The sequence below is a fragment of the Scardinius erythrophthalmus genome (assembly GCF_964197995.2).
Source record: "Scardinius erythrophthalmus genome assembly, chromosome: 13".
NCBI classification, from domain to species: Eukaryota; Metazoa; Chordata; class Actinopteri; order Cypriniformes; family Leuciscidae; genus Scardinius; species Scardinius erythrophthalmus.
Window position 1 is genome coordinate 34,902,621 of NC_138233.1, and position 21,332 is coordinate 34,923,952.

A 21,332-nucleotide genomic window follows, 5' to 3' on the forward strand; every position below is an offset into this window, starting at 1 on the left:
AAACAGCCTGAACAGCAGAAAAGCAGCAGGTATTGCGGAGCTTTATTTCATGTATGGCTGTTATAAAATGTTCTGTACTTTTTCAATTGTTTAATACGTTTGAGTGTGTGTTTGTTTGCTTTTTTGTCATTTTTATTATTATTATTATTATTATTTCCATCTTTGCAGCTTACACCAAGACTCAGCAGAAAGACACCAACAGCTTCCAGACTCAGGTGCGTGTTTCTTGTTGTTGCCAACTCAGTGAACTTTAGCACTGAAAATGAGTGCACTAGACAGATGGCTAAATAGATTTTAACTGCTAACTGTGGCTCACCTCCACCCTTATATGTTTAAGAGTAAGTTGTTCTCCCCATTTAATTGCTCATGGACCATTGCTTCCAGGCACCATAGGACTCTCTGTCCCTGCGTAAATAACCCTGAATAAATTTGCCATGAATAAATGAGGTGGTGTAAGGCCAAGACAAGGAGGTTTTCAGAGGTCAAAAAAGGAAATGCCAGACTGCGCGTGGACCCAACGTTTAATTTCCATCTTTCTCTCTCTGTACCACAGGTTATAAAAACAGGTTCTCTCTCCCCGTGGAGTTTGCACAGCTGAGATTAAGCCAAGCTCTTGAGACGAAGCAGACAAGCGGAAGTTTCAGACATGAACAGAGACGCAGCTGAGATTCGGGCCCAGTACGAGAAGCAGGGGTATCTGTCGGCTCTTCCCATCCTGAGTCCAGAAGAGCTCCAGCAGGCCCGGGATGCCTTCGCTGAGCTGGAGAGAAAGCATGGTGAGGTTCGGTATTATTGATCTGCCTGCATTGACAACATTATATGAGAAATGAACTGAGCTGGACGATGACATCACGGTTTTCTCCAGATATATAAATGAACTAAATGAATAACTTTTTAACAACAAAAATGAACCATCACTGAACTTACTTAAACTGGACTGTGAAGCTATTTTCTTCTGGAAACAAACTTTGTTGCATTATTTTCCTGTTATCTCAGTAAAGCTGCTTTGAAACAATCTGTATTTATAAAGCGCTTTATAAATAAAGGTGACTTGACTTTACTTGACTTCAGTGGATCTGCTGCATTCCTGTTGTAGGCTTGGACTCGAGGTTTGGAATTGAAATAACCCAGGTATTATTTTACAGGTGAAGATTACACTGCTTACAGCCTTCATAACATCCACAAGGACCATGACTGGGTGATGGCGCTCGCCAAGCACCCTCGGCTTCTTGAGGTGGTCACTGCAGCTCTGGGGCCCGACGTCATCCTGCTTGACTCCAGATTCATTTGTAAATATCCAGTGCAAAAGCCAGAAAGCAATGGTGTCATCCAACAGAGCAGTGATAAGATGGAAGGATTGCCGTTTGTGGCCTGGCACCAGGACATGACGTAAGCACCATTTCACATAATCTAATGGTGTTTTTTTTTTTTTTTTTTTTGGGGGGGGGGGTTCTATTGGCTCAGTTTCATCATGTTTTGGTCTTTAGGTACTGGGGTTTTGATGGAGGTCCCGTTCTGTCTGTGTGGCTTGCCCTTGATGACTCGCTTGAGGACAATGGAGCACTGCAAGTTATTCCAGGTACAAACACTGCTCTATGCGCCTCTGTGTCTGGTTTGTAATGGGAAGTGTCTAAATTGTCCTTATTTATCCAACAGGTAGTCACCACTCCGGTCTTCTGCCCCATCACCAATCAAAACGAGCTGGGAACATGCTGAGTGTCAATCAGGAGATCCCAGAGGAGCTGGTGCAGTCAGAGAATGCCCTCTTATGCCCACTTAAAGCTGGTCAGATGTCTGTGAGTGTGAATATGTATTTATATGTTTCCCTGGCATTTCTTTAATGTCTGAAAAAACAATATGCAGTGACAGAATGCAGGTGCACTACCCGTCAAGGTTACACTTTATTTCGATAGCCCACTTTAGACAGTTTAGAAGAATAGCAGTAATGCAGTAAATGGTAAAACTGTTTGCGCTCCAAACCAGTGTGTTTATAATTACAACAATACTTTGAAAATAACATCGTAAGATATACCAGTTTGCAACATCAAGCAGAAAAATGAGCTGTTTTGAACAGCAAAAAAATATATATAAGCAGATGAGACCAGAACCCAGACACAGTCAATATGTCTGAGTTTAATTTAAGCATGTTCCAAGCATTCATTGTCTGAATTCTGTTCCCACACAGGTCCATGATGGACTTCTGGTTCATGCCAGCGATCCCAACACATCTAATAGGAGGCGTTGTGGCTATGTCATCCGATATGTCCCTACATGTGCTTATCCAATCCAGGTAAAAATCTCTCTCAGTTTACAAAATCATGTAGATATTTAGCAGTAAAGATCATAAATATGTGTGCTTTCCTGACAGGACCCTGAGCGGCCCAGGAGTTTTCCTGACACAGTGCTGGTCAGCGGATTTGACAAATACAAACATTTCGCCTCCAAACTGTAACCAGCTTATACTGAACTCTTTATTTAAGGCATTGGTGCTTTGGCTATAACTAATTCATCTCTAACAGTGTGTGTCCCCTCGAATGAAACATAGAATTTTTAGCTCTTATTTATCATTATTTATAATATTAACAATAGTTGACAATCAATGTATAAAGTGAAATATTTCTCTATGCAATAATTACTTTGTTATAGCACTACAATTATTCAAACTTTGGTATCTTTCAGGCTTTTCCGGAAATCATGTGTCATTTTAAACTATGATTTTATGTCTCCTGTAACTGAACTGTCAAATTCTGAACACTGACCTGATCTGAAATGCTCAATAAACTGTTCAATACTACCTTTGGATGTTTTAAGTCATTTGCAACATATTCAACAAATCTTTGTCAAAAATCACAACACATTAACTTAAGTATTCCACATGTGGTATCAGACCAGCAGATGCCTCGCTCAGTAAAATATGATTAAAATCATACAGCGTAATGTTTTTACCAATACTAATCACATGTGGCATGCTAATGTTGGTTCAGGCTGTATTATATATACAAACATGGTCTGACCATATATATACATGGTCTGTGTCCAGTGGCAGTGTTGTTTTGGCTGTTGATCCAATATGTCATTTGAACCTTGGTCTGGGTTTAGTAAGTCCGATACAAAATAAAGACTAGAGAATATATAAAATAAAGAAGAGAAAGGAAAGAGCAGCAACAAAACCAGTTATAAGTCGCACGGGTATATTTGTGGCAATAGCCAACAATACATTGTATGGGTCAAAACTTTCGATTTTTCTTTTATGCCAAAAATCATTAGGATATTAAGTAAAGATCATGATCCATGAAGACATTTTGTAAATTTTCTACCTTAAATATATCACAAATGTATTTTTGTGAGTGAATGCAGCACAATCGCCAAAAGAAATGGACAACTTTAAAGGCAATTTTCTCAATATTTAGATTTTTTTGCACCGTCAGATTCCAGATTTTCAAATAGTTGTATCTCGACCAAATATTGTCATATCCTAACAAACCATACATAAATGAAAAGCTTATTTATTCAGCTTTCAGATTATGTATAAATCTCAATTTAAAAAATGTACCCGTAAGACTGGTTTTGTGGTCCAGGGTCACATATATGCAGTCATGATCTTGTTATAGTCTTGGTCTTGACACATCGAGACATGGGCCTGCATGGGCATACATTTCATCTAACAGGGGGGGAAATAAAGAAAAAAAACTCTAAGGGGACACTAATAATACAGCCAAAATTGTACTACTAACACAAAGGCTCATCAAAATGTTTAAATATGAGTTAGATTCATAGGTTCACCACGCAGTCACATTATAATTATTAAAGGTCCCGTTCTATGCCCCTTTTCACAAGATGTAAAATAAGTCTCTGATGTCCCCAGAGTGTGTATGTGAAGTTTGAGCTCAAAATACCCAACAGATCATTTTTTACAGCATGTTTAAATTGACATTTTTTGGGGCTCAGAAAAACGAGCCGTTTCAGTGTGTCCCCTTTAAATGCAAATGAGCTGCTGCTGGACGACACAGGGGGCGGAGCTTCATGAGCTCGTGCTCAGTCTGTCAGGAAAAATTCATCTCACGGAATGATGATAATATCAGAAACTCTCAGTAACGGCGTTCATTTCGAGTCGGACAATAATGCCTACAGAGTCAGATTGCTGTATAGAGATGAAACAGGTATAGTTTAGTAGTTTAATTACGGTTATTATAACGTATTTGTCATCTGCTTGTAGGCTATGTATCCATTATTTATTAATAGCCTACAAGTCTGCTGTCTGAATGATGATCAAACATGTACTGATGAGTTTAATAAAGTTTATTGTACATCACACAAAAGATGAAGCGTCAGTTTTACTTCAGAAAATCACCGTAAGAGCTGAGTAAACACAGTAGGCTAAGTTATAAGAAGTGCGCAAGTAGCCAGTAGAGTTGAGGGAGCATTCCTGTGGGCGGAGGTTAGTCAAGAAACGGTTCTGGTGATGTCACTAATGCAGGATGTAGAGGGGTGTAGTCCAATCGAGCCGTTTTTTGTAGTCAACTTCTGTTAAATAAAATATCTCGCTTGGCATTGAACTTTGAGCTTTATAATTTTACAGATATTATTTATGCTCTAACAGCAACATTACACACTAACTAAAGTTTGAAACATGGAATCGCATGCAACGGGACCTTTAAATTATCTTGTGTCCTCCACATAGTATTTTTGGGTTTCGTCTGGGACAGACTAGCCCACTGATCTGCCACTTAACATCATATTGAGCAAATCCCAACACAACGGTAGATCTACAATATTAACCTAATATCTGTTCACACATACTGTAGGCTTATTGCTGTGTTACTGTAGTTGTAGTGGATGACTTTCTATCCAACAAGCTATTGTATTAAACAAGCTACCAAACAAGCTAGGTAACATTATAATCACTGACATAGCGGATCCATGGAAAAATACATTGGATTTAATCTTCTTCTTTTTTTTTTTGTCATGACTAATTTATTAATGACAACAGCATCATCTGTATTAAGAAGAAAAGAATCACTTAATCCGATGATTTAAGATAGCCTTGACAGCCGACTTACTGGAGTTACACAACTACTGAAGAACTTGTTTCTCTCTTCCACCAGACTCAAACTGTTTCTGAACATAAATCTTTTGTATTGTTTTACTACATACACATTTTTTTTAAGTATACATTATTTACAATACACAGCATGGTTTTTAATGCTATTTTTAGAGGGGGACAACCCTCAGATGGGGTGGGTCCTGACCCCCAACCCCCCATGATTTCAGCCTAAGCCCGTATGCATAAAACTTCTCAGATATGCTCTTAAGAACAGTCTTAGGCTTTGACTTAAATGTTAAAAAAAATTGTCGAGTAGGAGACTTTTATTAAGAGAAGCTAAAAGCAACTTTCATCAGAGTCTAAGACTGATTCATAAGTGCTGACTGAAGTGGCACTTAAGTGTTGTAAACTAAGGCCTACAATAATGTCAACCCAAAATGGCCGCCCTCAACCACTGAATCAGCCAATAGTGATCCAATAGTGAGGTCACAGCAGTATGACACCAATCATTTAATTGAGACACTGAAACTTTAATATTTAAATTTATTTTATTTTATTTAAATTCTTTATATTGTGCAAAATTATCATAAATTAGTATTGATGCTGTGGAATCCTCTCCTCATTTGCAGTTGGAGCGATGATGCAAACATGAGTTCCATCAGTGTCTCAAACAACTTGAGGAAGCTTGCAGTCCTCATAAACGTGGCTTGCTTTTGCCACATTGTTTGAAGATCAGTTGGAAAGTCAATGAACTGCCAAACAGTAGTGGCCAAAAGTGAGGCAAAGGAAAATGTACAGATTCACCCTTTATTCAAATAGTATTAAAAATGTGTTAAAGATTTTGTACGCATATTGGGTAGTTGTACTTGGAGTTAATTATTGTGTTTGTAATAATGCAATGAAACATGCCAAATCATGCAAAGAAATTAACACATGTAAAAACAAGATAGAACCAGAGAAATATTACAGTTTTTCTCGATTGTTTACACACATTTTCTGGTACTTGAGACACAATGACCACAACATGTAACTCATTCACCAACCCCCTGAACCAATTCTGCTAAACTACAAGCACAATTCCTGATTTACACTCAAATTGTACTTCTAAAACACACTTTTTTCAAAACACTACACACAATTCTCTGCTTTTGGCACAATTTTCATGCAGAAAATCTCTTGTTTTCACAAGGAACACACTGCCATTCAAATATGCACACTGATAAAAGCAACCTGGCTACTTTAGGTTATGTAAGTTAAATAATTGTATCTATGGCTACATTTCAAAGATTGCTATAGGCAAAAAATTATCTTGATCATTTTTTGTTTTTGTTTACTATCTTTCCTGAAAGTCAGTGGTAACACTTTATTTTACAGTGCCGTTGTTACATATGCATGTTACATGTACTTACCACAGTAAATTATGCATAATTACATGCAACTAACCCTTAACCAAATCCTAATACTACCCAAACCCTATAGTAAGTACATGTAGTTGCTTAATATTACTCAGTGCTTAAATATGTAATTACACTGTAACAATGACACCTCAAAATAAAGTGAAACCAAAGTGAAAGGTGATGGGAGTGTATGATAGTGATGACATTACCACAGCTATTTTCTGACTGCTCCGTGTTACAACACTCAGGAAATACTGACTGCTTCACGTGATCATGAAGCAATAGAACACAATGAAACTGCGGTTTCCGTTTCTTGCCAATGCAAAATCACAATTCCATATGTATAAAGCATGTATAAAGACTCTCGGAGTAAAAATTATGTCTTACGTGTGTCAAAATTATAAGAATGACAAGTTACTGTAATACTAGGTCTCAGCTCTAAATTATTTAATAGTGCTGGAGAGGTATCCTAACCTAGTTAGGAGTAACAAAATGACAGCAGAGAGGAGGAGGACATTCTTTCCATCAAATATATAATGTATTGGAGTTAAATGATGACAGGGCGTTGATGAAACGATAACATTTTGATCGTAAAGGTCTTGTTTTTGTAACTGACCTTAAATGTAATAACTTCTCCCACTCTACAAATCAATGCTCTGACTGTAGTAATGAAAGTAATAAGGACATTTTTTGTCGACTGGAAGAATGCAGCAGTGCACCGGTGATGACTTGAGCTCATCAGTCCACAGTAAGCAGGGTTTTACAGTTTTTCTCGATTGCTTAGACACATTTCTTGAAACTAGGCCTCGTGTTCTCAAAACAGTAAACACAAATCCATAACGTCTCATCCAGTTCCCCAAAACATCCTATTTTCAGGTCAAAATGAAGCTCTACACTCAAAATCATTCACTCTTGCTGAAAAACAAACTTTGGCCTCAGACAGGACACACAAGCCCTCAAAATCACACACACTACAACATAGTCTTACACACTGGTGCAATAAATACAAAACAACATTTCCAAAACTGGTAAGTTATTTTGCTTGTGCCCCCCTTTCATCTGAGACTGCTTGTCTTCTTCCTCCTCCTCCTCATCCTCCTTATCCCTCCTCGATCTCTTCCTTCATGTCTTTCTGGATCCATTGTTCCAAAACTCAATAAACTGATTTGGGCCCTTTCATATAGTTCTGATTGGTGTGTGTTAAATTTTGACTCTTAGTGTTTCCACTTGGGTAATTGTGTGCTAACTGAGCTGAAGCTGTGCTGACTTGAGTGAACAATATTGAATTCTAGTGCTTTCTAAATGACAACATGGTCTAAGCAATGAGAAATGAAGGTATTTGTGTGTAGAGTTTTGCAGTGACAGTTCAACAAATCTGACTCATGTGTCAAAACAGGGAATAGTGTTTATAGTTTAGTGAAATGGGTATGCTTTTTGATAAATGGCATTATGGTTTTGAAATTTTAGTTCAAAAGCCTGGTTATAGTGCTTAAGCAATCGAGAAAAACTGTAATAGCACTATTGTGGCACTGACCACACCAAACATACAGTAGTGGCCAAAAGAGTTTTATTTTTAATTTTTTTAATGACCTTACAAGTTTGCTTAAACCATCAAAATATGAGGAAAATATTTTAAATGTTTTAATTATGTTAATTATGATAATCATTTAAAAATATGAAGGAAGAACAACACACTAAACTTAGTGAAGGTATTTATCTGACAAAATTATTTGGCAAAAAAGGCAAACTACAGCTATAGGTAAAAAAAAAATATAATAATAATAATAAAAAGCTCACAGGAAAAAGAAAACAGACAACAACATATCGCTTATTACAGTTTTTCTCGATTGTTTACACACATTTTCTGAAAGCATGCCTCATATTCTCAGAACTCTACACACAAATCCAAAAAAAAAAAACACACACAATGGGCAAAACCCCTCAATTCTCCTGCAAAATTAAACTTTACATTCAAAACAATGTTATTTCTTCTCAAAATGGTATTTTGTTTTCAAATGACACACACAAACCATCATATGAATAGACATTTATAAGAACCAGTTGAACACTGATGTGCTCAGTGTAAAACACTATGATGAATGGAAAACACTTCTTCTCCATTCATCATAATGATTTAGGCCTTTTTTTGTTCAGTGCTACACTTACTACAGACAGTACATACATAAGTGTTTTGTAAAATATTTGAGAATATTGTTTTTATACTCAGAACACACAAATACACGGTAACAAATATATTTTATTTTTCCCACAAAAACAATGTACACAGTGCACATCCCAACCAACACAAAGTTGTACATACAGTGGTCTACATACAAAACAACAGAAGAATTGACTGTATACAGTTACAGTATAAAAAAAATCCAATGCTGGCATCCATTGCTCCATCCACCTGTTGCCCTTTTATGCTAAAGCTCTGATTGCTAATTGCGAAACTGTGTGACGGGTGTTTGCCCATGTGATGAGTCAGTGTGCATATTTGAATGGCAGTGTGTTCCTTGTGAAAACAAGAGATTTCTCTGGTTCTATCTTGTTTTTACATGTGTTAATTTCTTTGCATGATTTGGCATGTTTCATTGCATTATTACAAACACAATAATTAACTCCAAGTACAACTACCCAATATGCGTACAAAATCTTTAACACATTTTTAATACTATTTGAATAAAGGGTGAATCTGTACATTTTCCTTTGCCTCACTTTTGGCCACTACTGTTTGGCAGTTCATTGACTTTCCAACTGATCTTCAAACAATGTGGCAAAAGCAAGCCACGTTTATGAGGACTGCAAGCTTCCTCAAGTTGTTTGAGACACTGATGGAACTCATGTTTGCATCATCGCTCCAACTGCAAATGAGGAGAGGATTCCACAGCATCAATACTAATTTATGATAATTTTGCACAATATAAAGAATTTAAATAAAATAAAATAAATTTAAATATTAAAGTTTCAGTGTCTCAATTAAATGATTGGTGTCATACTGCTGTGACCTCACTATTGGATCACTATTGGCTGATTCAGTGGTTGAGGGCGGCCATTTTGGGTTGACATTATTGTAGGCCTTAGTTTACAACACTTAAGTGCCACTTCAGTCAGCACTTATGAATCAGTCTTAGACTCTGATGAAAGTTGCTTTTAGCTTCTCTTAATAAAAGTCTCCTACTCGACAATTTTTTTAACATTTAAGTCAAAGCCTAAGACTGTTCTTAAGAGCATATCTGAGAAGTTTTATGCATACGGGCTTAGGCTGAAATCATGGGGGGTTGGGGGTCAGGACCCACCCCATCTGAGGGTTGTCCCCCACTATAAATAGCATTAAATACCATGCTGTGTATTGTAAATAATATATACTTTTTAAAAAAAATTTGTATGTAGTAAAACAATACAAAAGATTTATGTTCAGAAACAGTTTGAGTCCGGTGGAAGAGAGAAACAAGTTCTTCAGTAGTTGTGTAACTCCAGTAAGTCGGCTGTCAAGGCTATCTTAAATCATCGGATTAAGTGATTATTTTCTCCTTAATACAGATGATGCTGTTGTCATTAATAAATTAGTCATGACAAAAAAAAAAAAAAAGATTAAATCCAATGTATTTTTCCATGGATCCGCTATGTCAGTGATTATATATATACAGGAAACAGGAACATGATGACATTTTTTAATGAAAGGAATGCTTTAATAACCATTATTGATACATATTGTATTGTGAGTAGGTATCATGATACGTCTTGTATCGTGCAGTATGAGGTTGCCAGGTCTGCGTAACAAAACTACCCCAATAGCCAATCAAAAACAGCCCAAAATCTAGACATCAAATTCTTTAAATAAGCCATTCCCATACCTAAAATAAATAAATATACTGTATGTTTTGTGACTGCACTGTTATGCAAATTGAAAACCACTATATTGTTGTGATCATAAACACAGCTCAAAGGCTTCATACCAGTGGCCCTCCTTCACAAAACATTACAGCTTCCACAGTTTTATCATTGGTACAATATAATATATTCCACATTCATGAAAGACTGACTAAGTGTAAAATATCAATACGAACAAGGAAATGTTTAAATTCAGTTCAGTTTTATTGATAAAGGGTTACCACAACAACAAAAACATTGACAGATGGTTTGTTCTGTTTCTCCTTTTCTATATAAAAACCGGTTTTGTGATGTATTTGTTTATAAATAAATAGACTTCTGTTAAAAGTTAGGCTAGTTTGAGAACTTCTTTAATCATGACACCCAGACCATCGAAGATCTCATGGATGGGAGCGTTGCACATGAACGCACTTGTAGTCACCAGTTTGTTCTTGGAATCCACATGCACCTCACCGACATTTTTATTCAAGTGTTTGCTTCCCAGTTCTGCCATGGTTACGGCCACCTGAGCGTACGGCCACCTGCGGGTGCAAGAAAGACAATATCAACCAGTTGTATCACCAGAACCCACTTTTAAGAGCTCTACTGCTTAAAGATGCATTGTGTAATATTTAGGAGGATCTGTTTACAGAAATGCAATATCATATACATAACTATGTTTTCAGTGGTGTATAAAGACCTTACATAATGAACCATTATGTTTTTATTACCTTAGAATGGGCCATTTCTATCTACACACACCGCGGATCTCCTTACAATAAAATAGCCATTTTGCGCCGCCATGTTTCTACAGTGGCTCTAAACGGACAAACTACTACAGAACGCGTTTCGTCACTGTGTTGTTCTTCATGTTAAGAAGCTAGCTAAAGTCTGTGAATAACAATGATGAACAAGTAACAATAATATTCGAAATAACATATCGTTTTACTGAATAATTAAGTAAACCTAATTTATTCATTTATCTTTGTAAAGAATCTCTGCTGTCTCAGACGACGACAGGACTTCCTGTCGGCCACCGTAACTTCTGTTGGTTGCAATTCGCAACCTCACCAATAGATGCCGCTCAAGTTTACACACGGCACCTTTAAACCATCATCTCTATGAACCCTGCTAGAAGATATTGCCCAAACTCACTTCTCACACTCGCAGTCGTGTCCGACGGTGATCTCGCATCCTGGGATAGCTTTGGCTGCCAGCACAGGGGAGATGCAGCACATGCCCATGGGTTTCTTTGCCTTATGGAAACCTTTAATGACCTTCTCAATCTCAGGAGTGATTGAGTAGTCCTTGCCTTTGGTGGCCCAGTCGCTCAGGTTTTTAGCCACTCCAAAACCACCTGCATGGCACATCAAGAGTTCATTCACCATGAATTGAGAAATCAAATTTCCTTGATCTTTGAAATATAGGAGGTCAATGTAAGTTATACTGTAAGCTTTTATTGAAACAAGTTTTATTAGACAATGGAGATTAATACATCAGCACAAGACTGCCTGCCAGACACAGATCCATACTCACACACATTATATGGCCAGATAAAAGATCTTCTACAACGGGATGACTGGAGTATAAATAGCTTTACCTTTCAAAGGATCCTAACAGGAAATTGTCTGTTTACTATGCAAAATTCTCAGTAGAGCATTATTTGTTTGTTCAGTTCTTGTTAATATTAGTGGCCGTTTATATTGAAGTCTTGTGACACATTTAAACAAAACCTTTGAATCAGAGGGCTAAAATCGAGGTAGAAAATATAATTGAATTTCTAAATTATCATTTTATTTTAAAAAATAAAAATAAAAAGGTAATATTTTAGAGTAATGGTCCAAAATTAACTATGCAGGAATTAATGCAGCACAAATGAGTAGTACTACATTAACACTTCAGCTTTAACTAATATAGAAAAAAAAGCTTAACTAGTCAGTAAGTAAAATCACATTTAGGACTAAGATCGTTTCTTAAGTAATCAATAATTACTGAATGAGATTAGTATCATTAAGAACTATCAACTAACTATGACAAATTATAAGGAATTACCAATTAATTACCAATCACAACATTAACGTGTGTCTGAGATGTGATCAGTTGTTGTTTTTTACTCTGAATATGGTCATAAAATGCATTAATAATCACCCAAGTTTTGCTTTGTCACTCTGCAGGAACCACTAGTGATCTGGACCATTATTTTTAACTGACAAACATGTTCAGAGTAAAAAAGACAACTGGTAATGTCTCTTTATTTATTGTTACCAAATGAATAAATAAATCTACTCACGTTTTAATTGCACCTTAGGAAACAAAATTTAAAAAATGCAGTCCACGGTTTCATTTGGAGGTTTGGCTTTCATTAAGAACATTGGCCTGCATTTAAAACACCTATTTGTGCTTGTTTTTTTGTGAAGTTGCTTAACCAGGGTGTTATCACTTTAAGGGCTTTTGAACCGGGTAGTTATAGGAACTAGCCACCAGGGTGTTTCCCAGATAACTAATAGTTCCCTTAGGAAAATTTTCCTGGTTGCATTCGCACTGCCAGTATGAACTCTGAAGTGACGTAAGCCGAAGTGATGTAAAATGGCGGGTGCTGGTGTTTCGTGCGCTCGGCCAATCAGCGAACACTAACTTCACAGATAGTTCCTATAGTGCTGGTTTAGACCGACTCTGAAGTAGGAGATAAATTAGTTCCTTCAAAAGAGTTCCTAGAACTCAAATCATTCCTAGTTCCTGCGGTGTGCGAACGTGCCAAAATCCGGGTACTTCCGCCAATAGCTCTAGGAACTATGAAAAGTTTCCTCCAGTGTGAAAGCCCCTTTTTGTATATACAGTATAGTTATATGTAATCTATATAGTACTACTGAATTTGTGCAGACGTTTCGATTACCTGGGATGACGAGAGCATCAAAAGCGCTGACGTCGAGCTTGGCCAGGTCAGTGATGTCCCCCCGGGCGATGCGGGCGCTCTCCTGTAGCACGTTCCTCGTGTCTGTCCCTGGCTGTCCTTCACAGTGATTCACCACATGCATCATCTCAATATCAGGGGCAAACATCTGAACCTACACCGCAAAGTGAGCTGCATTAAAGCCAAGTCCAACTGAAGTTTTATTTTCACGCTAGAACTTGTCTTATGTGTGTGTGTGTGTGTGTGTGTGTGTGTGTGTGTGTGTGTGTGTGTGTGTGTGTGTGTGTGTGTCATTACCTTGGCACCTGCTCGACTGAGGTGTACCATTACAGCAGACGCCTCATGAACTTCTGTGCCATCATACACACCACATCCTGACAAAATCACCGCCACACGCTTTACCATCTTGCCTGTTACACTAAACACAAACAAGGAAATCAACTTTTAATGCTGCTCTTTAACTGAAAGTACTCGTTTGAACACAATGTGAAGGTTCATAACAGTGAGAGGAGATATCAGAAGTACACAACAAATGCCAGTTACATACACACTTGCAGAATTAATTATTTATATGGCTAACACCCCTAGAGAGTTTTGCCAAGGTAACACACGTCAGTTTCCAAGGAGTTAAAGTAAACAAGTGCTGAAAACAATTTCTTCTTGGTTTTATTATACACATAGCCTACTCTATACAAAATGTTGGTTACAGTAAGAGTAATAGTGAGAATAATATTAATAGTACCATTAAACAACAACCTTAAAAAATATCAGAAAATTGATATGGAAATAATGATGTTTCAGAGTTCAACTTAAAGGTTTCAGTAAATCCAGAATTGCAGTTGTTACAGTAAAGCCATTGCTTTAACCTACCTTGTTAAAGGAGTTGTCTTTTCAGTGAAGTGTGTAGTCTCTCTGAATGTTTCGCTGAACGCACAGATGAACAGACAGGCTGACTGCTTATATTACTGAAGGCTGCGGTCCCTCCCACAGAGGCGTGTTAAACGGTCACACACTGTCAGAGCTTCCTGGAAGGAATAAGAAAGCTTTTGTCTGTTTGCCCATACAGACAATGCTTAGTCATGCCAACCTTTCTGTCTGAGCTCACCTGTATTTACATGGTGCCATTTTAACTGCGCAACAAAGCCAAAGAAAGTTTCATGTAATTGACAGGATGTGATTTGGAGAACTGTACAGTATAAGGATATAAAACATTAGGCTACTAATACATACCATTTTTTAAAAAGAAATATTGTATAAATATTTTGTTTATTATAAATGTGTTTATTACATATATTATATAGCCTATAAACGCTGGTGTTTATATATATATATATATATATTTTTTTTTTTTTCGCAATGACTAGAAATGATCGAATGTTGTCACAGACATTTTCCCTGGATGTATGAAGTCAGATCTCCTCAGATTCACACAGGTGTCCTAACAGAGTAATGTGTAGTATTTCACATTAATTATGCAAATATGTTCCATTACCTTTTCGTAATGCTTTTCTTCATTATTAGCTCTATATCTAATCATTTGAAATGAATGATTCATTTGAAATCTAAAAATGTGTGTTTGTGCTATTTTTCTTTAAAATAAATGCATATTTTCTATCTACATCCACATTTGACAAAAAACGTAGCCTACATTCAAGTGTATTTATAGCTATAGTTTATAATTAGTAGCCTTGGCTAGGCCTGGCTTAAATAAAAGTTAAACAATTGAAACGCATTCTTTTGTTTTATATTCCCATCAGTGTTATATGAGGTTGAGGAAACTCCAGGAAAGAAGGAAATAAACCTTTTGTGCGAGTGCTTTTCTGACATCATCGTGTACGTCGTCGCGGGTGTGTGTATATAAAGCTCAGTGAGTGTGAGAGGGTGTGTGTTTGAACTGTGAAGAAGGATGGCGGAGTCTGAATCGCTGCACTTATCCATCGGAGTTCTGGGAGTATCTGGAGGTATGTGCAGAAAATAGAAAAACGTTTTGTGAGCTTTTAGATCTTACAAATGATTTATTAGCGAGGAATTTAAATGATTTGTATCGCTGTTTTTAATCTCGAACGATATTTTTTTTAATTATTATTATTAATCAAATAAACTGATAAAGAAATGTATTTCGAATTTAAACATTTATTTGCGATGTAATTGCATTTTTAATATTTTTAAATGTTTTATGATAAGCAATATATATCCTCATGATTTGTAGGCTGTTTTATTATGTTTAAAAAAACGCCAGTAGAGGGCATAACTAACGAGTGTAGGCTGCTGTGCAATTAGTTAACCACACGCTGATGGAAACACTTGACGGTAATCTTTTTTTTTTTTAGACTTGAAATGATAGTGATGCCAATAATAATAGTGTCTTATTAACAGGTTCTTTGTTGCTTCTGGTAAACAACTATGCGAGTTCTCCAGACAGACCTCTGATCCCAGACACAGCTTTAGGAGTTCTGCTCCTCTTGATTGCGGCTCTGCTGGCTTATTCAGGTAATTTATTGTTCACAGAAATGTAAATCACATTGACATTTTTCTTTAGCTAATTACTTACAAACTGCAAGTTAATCACATCTTAGTTTATTGTCTTTTATTTTGTCAAATGGAGACATTTGTAATGCAGTTCTTAACTTTTGTTACTTAAAACATAAGCAACATATATATATATATATATATATATATATATATATATATATATATATATATATATATATATATTGCTTATGTTTTAAGTAACAAAAGTTAAGAACTGGACTACAAATGTCTCTATTTGACAAATATTTAGATGTTTAACATGTGCAGGATGATGATGTATCCAGCCAATGTGTTATTATAGGAAATTAATAAATTCGCTAATGTAGTTGTAATAGCACAAAATATACAAAATGTAAACTTTAAAAAGAGGGGTAAGATGCCCATATGACATCTTACCGTATTAGATGCCTTGTAAACCTAACATTTTAGGTTGCCAATTTAGTTGAATAATTGAATAACCGATGACAGACAAAGCAGAATCAAGAACAATATAAACTAAACATAATCACATAAACTAAATTGTCCATTCCCTTGTTCCATTAAAATTTATACAAAATGTTTTATTGAGCTCTAATTATTTATTTATTTTACTAATTTTAAAGTTGTTGATTTGTAATAAGAATAAGTAAGGAGTATACCATTCAAATTGATGGAATTTTACTATACAACTGAAATTCATAAATCTTAAAAAAAGGCTTACATTTTTTGAGTGTACATACATTTTGTGGAAATCAAATTTTTTCATGAGCCCATGTAAATCTCTCTCTCTCTCTCTCTCTCTCTCTCTCTCTCTCTCTCTCTCTCTCTCTCTCTCTCTCTCTCTCTCTCTCTCTCTCTCTCTCCCCATCTCACTGTCCTTTTATATAGGTGTACGGCGCAACCGGTCCCACAATGCAATTTTTGGTAGTTTGTGCTTGACAGTGTCCGCCCTATGGAGTGGTTCAGGTTTAGTGCACATACTTTCAGGTGAAAAGATAATAAATGGCAGAAATGAGCTGAGAGATGCTATGGTGCCAGGTCTTGCAGCTTTCACTCTGGCACTGCTCGTTATTTGCATTGTAGCTGTTATATGTCATGAGGTTGTCCTCTCATTCATTGCCCTGACCATATGTTTAGCGTGTGCCCACCAGATTGCTGGTTTGGCAGATTTAGCTTTCGGACAGACAGCCACTGCTGTCTGCTACCTCATGGTCTGTGTAGTGGGCGCTTACTTTGGCAGTGGCCGTTTGTTGTCTTACATTACACAAAGAAAGATTCAGCTACCCGGAACAGTTAAGAAAGAGAGCTTGAAACTGTTACAGAATCAAGAAGCTAATGATGTCGTGACCATTGGTATAATCATGAACCTGCTGTCAGCTAGCGTGCTAGCTTGTCCTCTGCTTGGTGTTGTGCCTAAGCTTTTCTCTGGCCATGTGCCATGGCTGTGGACCGCTGGTGTCTTTCAGCTGGGTGTGTGTGTTAAGAGCTATAGATCTATGGACACCCTGGCGGCCACTTTCTATGGCTTCACATCGATTCTACGCTTCACTGAAGGGTACACTGCACTAGTTGTGCACTTAACAAACCAGGTGCCCTATTCCCCAGTGCCTTTTCCAGCTGTATTCTCTGTGTTGTTTTTCATCCTGGCTTTGTTTAGCTTGCAGGGAGGATTTGTGAACACGATCTACCAACTGTTGTTTGTGGCATACTGTATAGCAATTGCAGCCGAACCCCAGAGCTTCTTTCAGAGAGGAACACAAGGTGTACAGGCTGCCATCTTTGTTACGTCTGCTTTTGTGCTCTTTATAACCCTTTATAACATGGTTTCCTTAAACAAGATACCCACAGGTGCCGGGTTCCTTAAGAACCTGTTGAGCCGCAGTAATGCATTTGTTTTACAAACCCATGACAAAGATCTACATGCTCCCTATCTGGGCTACTCTAAGTATGCAGACGCTGAGGTGTTAGGCCATGGTTGCAGTGTCCTGGCTGCCTTTTCAATTACAGCCTCACTTTCAAGTGGAAACCCCTTGGCCATTCTCATCCTACCTTGGGCAGTGGTTTCAGGTGGTGTGCTACACCTAATATGTGGTTTCGTTGCCTTTGCTAGAGGAAAGACTCTAGAGAGTACGACTTTCATCCTTTATGGCATCATGTGGACCGTGTGGGGACTGACACGCTTCGGCGGCCTCTATGGAGATGTGCGTGGCCTACACCTAGCTGTGGGAATCATCAGTTTCATGATCTTCAATGTATTAGTGACTGCTGGGGCTCTGTTTCTCAACAAGGCTTGGTTCATCTATACCTTCACCTTCCAACTCATCCTCATTAGCTTCTTACTGGATGCAGTTGGCGTGCTGCCCTACGGCTACGATATCGGTGTGACCATCATTGTTGGGCTGGTCAGCTTCTACATTTTCCTGGCCAGCATTTTCAACTCCACCTTTAAAAGTCCACAACTGCCATTCGGTGATCCGTTCATCAAGTTGAGTGGCTTTGGGGGAGGCAAAGACAGTTGCCCTCATCTTACAGCCAGGAGGTCCACATCTGTTCAGCAGATTGCAGGTGAGCCACTATCGAAAAAGTGAGAACATTTCTATGTATATCCTTAGTCAGGGAAGATGTCATATTGTACACAAATGAAAATCTGTGAGGGATAGACTCTTTACAATGTCATGCCATCTAATCAAGCAGTTGTGGCCTAATGGTTAGAGAGTCAGACTGGTAACCCGAAGGTTGTGGGTTCGATTTTCAATACCGGCAGGAAATGACTGAGGTGCCCTTGAGTAAGGCACCGAACCCCCAATCGCTCCCCGGGCGCCCCACTGCTCTGGGTGTGTGTGTCCACGGTTTGCTACACATATGTTCACTACTCACTGCTCCTAATGTGTGTTCACTAACCTGGATGGGCTAAATGCGGAGGAAAAATTATGAGTGTGGATTACCATACTTGTTCTTAACGTCATACAGTATATAGATCACATTTAATTTTCAAAACTGTTTTATGGAGTTTTTGTTTGTAGAAAGTCTTTGGCAAAGATGTTTCATCAGCTTAACAATCAGTATGTTGTTTGACAACAGTACACTCCATTGAACACACTCTACTTCTATCCCTCACAGCCTCGTTTTCATTCTTGTCAAAAATTAAATATGGCACTACCCTGACTAAAGTCTATTGGCCAATCTGTTTGCATTTACATGAGTTTGTATGTGTCCAAGACTTTCCTTTCTTTTATGACAGAGATCATGAAGAACGGGGGCATATGTGGAATGCCCACAGACACGGTCTATGTACTTGTGGCAGCTTGCAATCGCCCGCAGGCTGTTGAAAAGGCATATAGGTAAGCCTAAATGTAAGAATAACCACTTCTGGTTTCTGTTGCTCCATTAGTGTCTCTAACCATGTAATCACACCTCTATAGTGTAAAGAAACAGGCTAAAGAACGTCCCATGTCCTTATGGATTTCATCCATAAAGCAGCTGGAGCCAGTCAAACAACAGATCAGCCCTATTCTCTGGGACTTTATGGAAGCTGCTTGGCCATCTTCCATTAGCCTGGTTATAGCTAGAGGTGGGTGATGTGATATTAGCAATGGACCTGACATGTGTACCAAATGATGTAACATTAAATCCAAACTTCACCATTTAATCTTAGCTCCGTGGATGGAGTTCTTTGGATTGGGCGAATCATCAAAATATATTGGTACACCACAGAGCATAGCCATTAGAAACCCAGACTGTGCTGTTGCTACACACCTCATAAATGCGGTATGTGTTGTAATTGTTTTCTCATGGAAATGTTGGACTTTATCATAGTATAAACCGTGCATTCCTATTTGACTAGGTGGGTCCCATTGCGGTCACATCTGCTAATCCTACTGGTGAGGCAGATACTACACATCATAACCAAGTTTATGCAAAACTTGGTGACAAGGTACAAAGGTGGTTTTCTTTTTCTTTTTTTTAGAATCATAAATATACCCATCAGGAGACTAAAATGTAATTGGCCCAAATCCTGCAGGTAGATGGGGTGCTGTGCGATGGACCGTCACCAGAGAATATCGCCTCCACCGTGGTAGACTGCACCAAAATCGAGAGTGGCCAGATTGGATTTTTCCGTGTCGGTCTTATTCCTAAATCTAAGGTAACTAGTGATCATTCCGGCACTCATGTCCTACTGTTCACAGACTTATGCAGCTGTGTGGAGTTAACAGAAAATCTGTGTGTTGTGATTTTCTGAAGGTTCTTCAGATCTTTGAGGGGATTCAGAAGAAGCATGTGCATGGTGAACTGAATGCAGCTTTCGAGACGGATATCGCAGACCTCCACAGAGATCTCACAGTCTCTCAGACAGACTTGTCAGAGACTAAAACAGACTCTGGGTTTGGTCATGTGACCCCTGCCAACTCACAGAGCTCTCTGGACCTCAGCCAACATGACCATCAGGAGGAGGGGGAGGAGGAAGAGGACGAGTCTCTATAGATACGGATTTTAATTGTTGAATGTGTGAATTGTTGTACAGGACAACCTTTTAGTGTGATGACATCAGATGCTTCGGACAAATGGGTCAGGAAACAATGACATTACATAAGGATTATATTTAGAATTATGGTAATTATATTGATTAATAAAATAGATAGTAATAGGCCTCATTATTGTAAGTAGATAACTTTAATGTATTGTAAGGTATTAATTTATTTATTATTTGTACTAAATACCAAAATGTAAAATTGTATATTTTATTCATTGTCAATGTGATGTTTTATTTCTGCAATATATTGTATAAAAAAATAATCTTACCGCATATTTTCATGAGTAAATATGGAGTCCTAACTGACTAAAAACATTCACAAATATAGCTGCAAGCAGCGATTGCGGGCCCAAGCCGGTGGCACCGCCACCCCGGTGCCTTTAGTTACACTAAAGCCACCGGGGTGGCGGTGTCACCGGCTTGGGCCCTCCATCGCTGCCCGCAGCTATATTTATATATATATATATATATATATATATATATATATATATATGCCAGTTGGTGGCGCTATAACTTTGACTCACAATAGTTACATCCATCTGATCGGCCTCTTACCACGAACACACTGCTGAAGTTTCATCAAGATCAGTTAATGTATGCAGAAGTTATAACACACTTCCTGTGTCCCATTATTCGCCATAAATTCGTTTCCTCGCCACGGCCAAACCGTTCGAGATATCAAAAATCTGTTCGCAAGAATTCATCCTCAATGTCTTGACTTCATTCACACCGAGTTTGGCGGCGATCGGATTAATTCCCTAGGAGGAGTATTTCACATTCCATTGTATGCGTTTTCCAAACAACGTATAATAACCGACTTCCTGTTGGGCTTTTGTAAAACTTAGAGCACGAAAGTTGCGCGGCCCGATGAGATCTATATGTGTACTGAGTTTCATATTATTACATGCAAGCGTGTTTGATATATGGACCAAGATTTCGGACCCCATTCTAGGGGGCGCTGTCGAGATGTCCCTGTCCCTGATGGCCGCGGGTTCTGACCTGTGTGCAAAGTTTCAAGAGTTTTTGAGCATGTTAAGGGCCCCAAAAGTGGCAAAAAGGCAAAAA

At 38.0% G+C, this 21,332-nt stretch overlaps 3 protein-coding genes across 3 annotated transcripts; 2 read left to right on the forward strand and 1 right to left on the reverse strand.

The window, feature by feature from the left end:
- Window positions 1–646: 646 nt before the first annotated feature.
- On the forward strand, window positions 647–2,793 carry LOC308700491 (L-threonyl-[L-threonyl-carrier protein] 4-chlorinase; the record flags this gene model as incomplete). Its single annotated transcript, XM_081382123.1, has 6 exons — window positions 647–776; window positions 1,146–1,389; window positions 1,488–1,579; window positions 1,657–1,796; window positions 2,186–2,290; window positions 2,369–2,793. 6 exons carry the CDS (start codon window positions 647–649, stop codon window positions 2,450–2,452), a joined length of 795 nt encoding a protein of 264 aa, XP_081238249.1. The 3' UTR covers window positions 2,453–2,793.
- A 7,723-nt stretch (window positions 2,794–10,516) lies between these two features.
- Window positions 10,517–14,153, reverse strand: LOC308700548 (glutamine amidotransferase-like class 1 domain-containing protein 3, mitochondrial). Its single transcript, XM_081382178.1, has 5 exons — window positions 14,096–14,153; window positions 13,523–13,643; window positions 13,208–13,379; window positions 11,470–11,671; window positions 10,517–10,856 (listed from the first exon to the last, which is right to left on the reverse strand). The coding sequence occupies exons 2-5, from the start codon at window positions 13,628–13,630 to the stop codon at window positions 10,664–10,666; spliced, it is 675 nt and encodes a 224-aa protein (XP_081238304.1). The 5' UTR covers window positions 13,631–13,643; window positions 14,096–14,153; the 3' UTR covers window positions 10,517–10,663.
- Window positions 14,154–15,125: 972 nt separating this feature from the next.
- Window positions 15,126–20,317, forward strand: LOC308700448 (uncharacterized protein). Its single transcript, XM_081382088.1, has 9 exons — window positions 15,126–15,186; window positions 15,602–15,715; window positions 16,625–18,301; window positions 18,978–19,077; window positions 19,159–19,307; window positions 19,392–19,504; window positions 19,581–19,670; window positions 19,758–19,880; window positions 19,979–20,317. The coding sequence occupies exons 1-9, from the start codon at window positions 15,132–15,134 to the stop codon at window positions 20,216–20,218; spliced, it is 2,661 nt and encodes an 886-aa protein (XP_081238214.1). The 5' UTR covers window positions 15,126–15,131; the 3' UTR covers window positions 20,219–20,317.
- The last annotated feature ends 1,015 nt before the right edge of the window (window positions 20,318–21,332 follow it).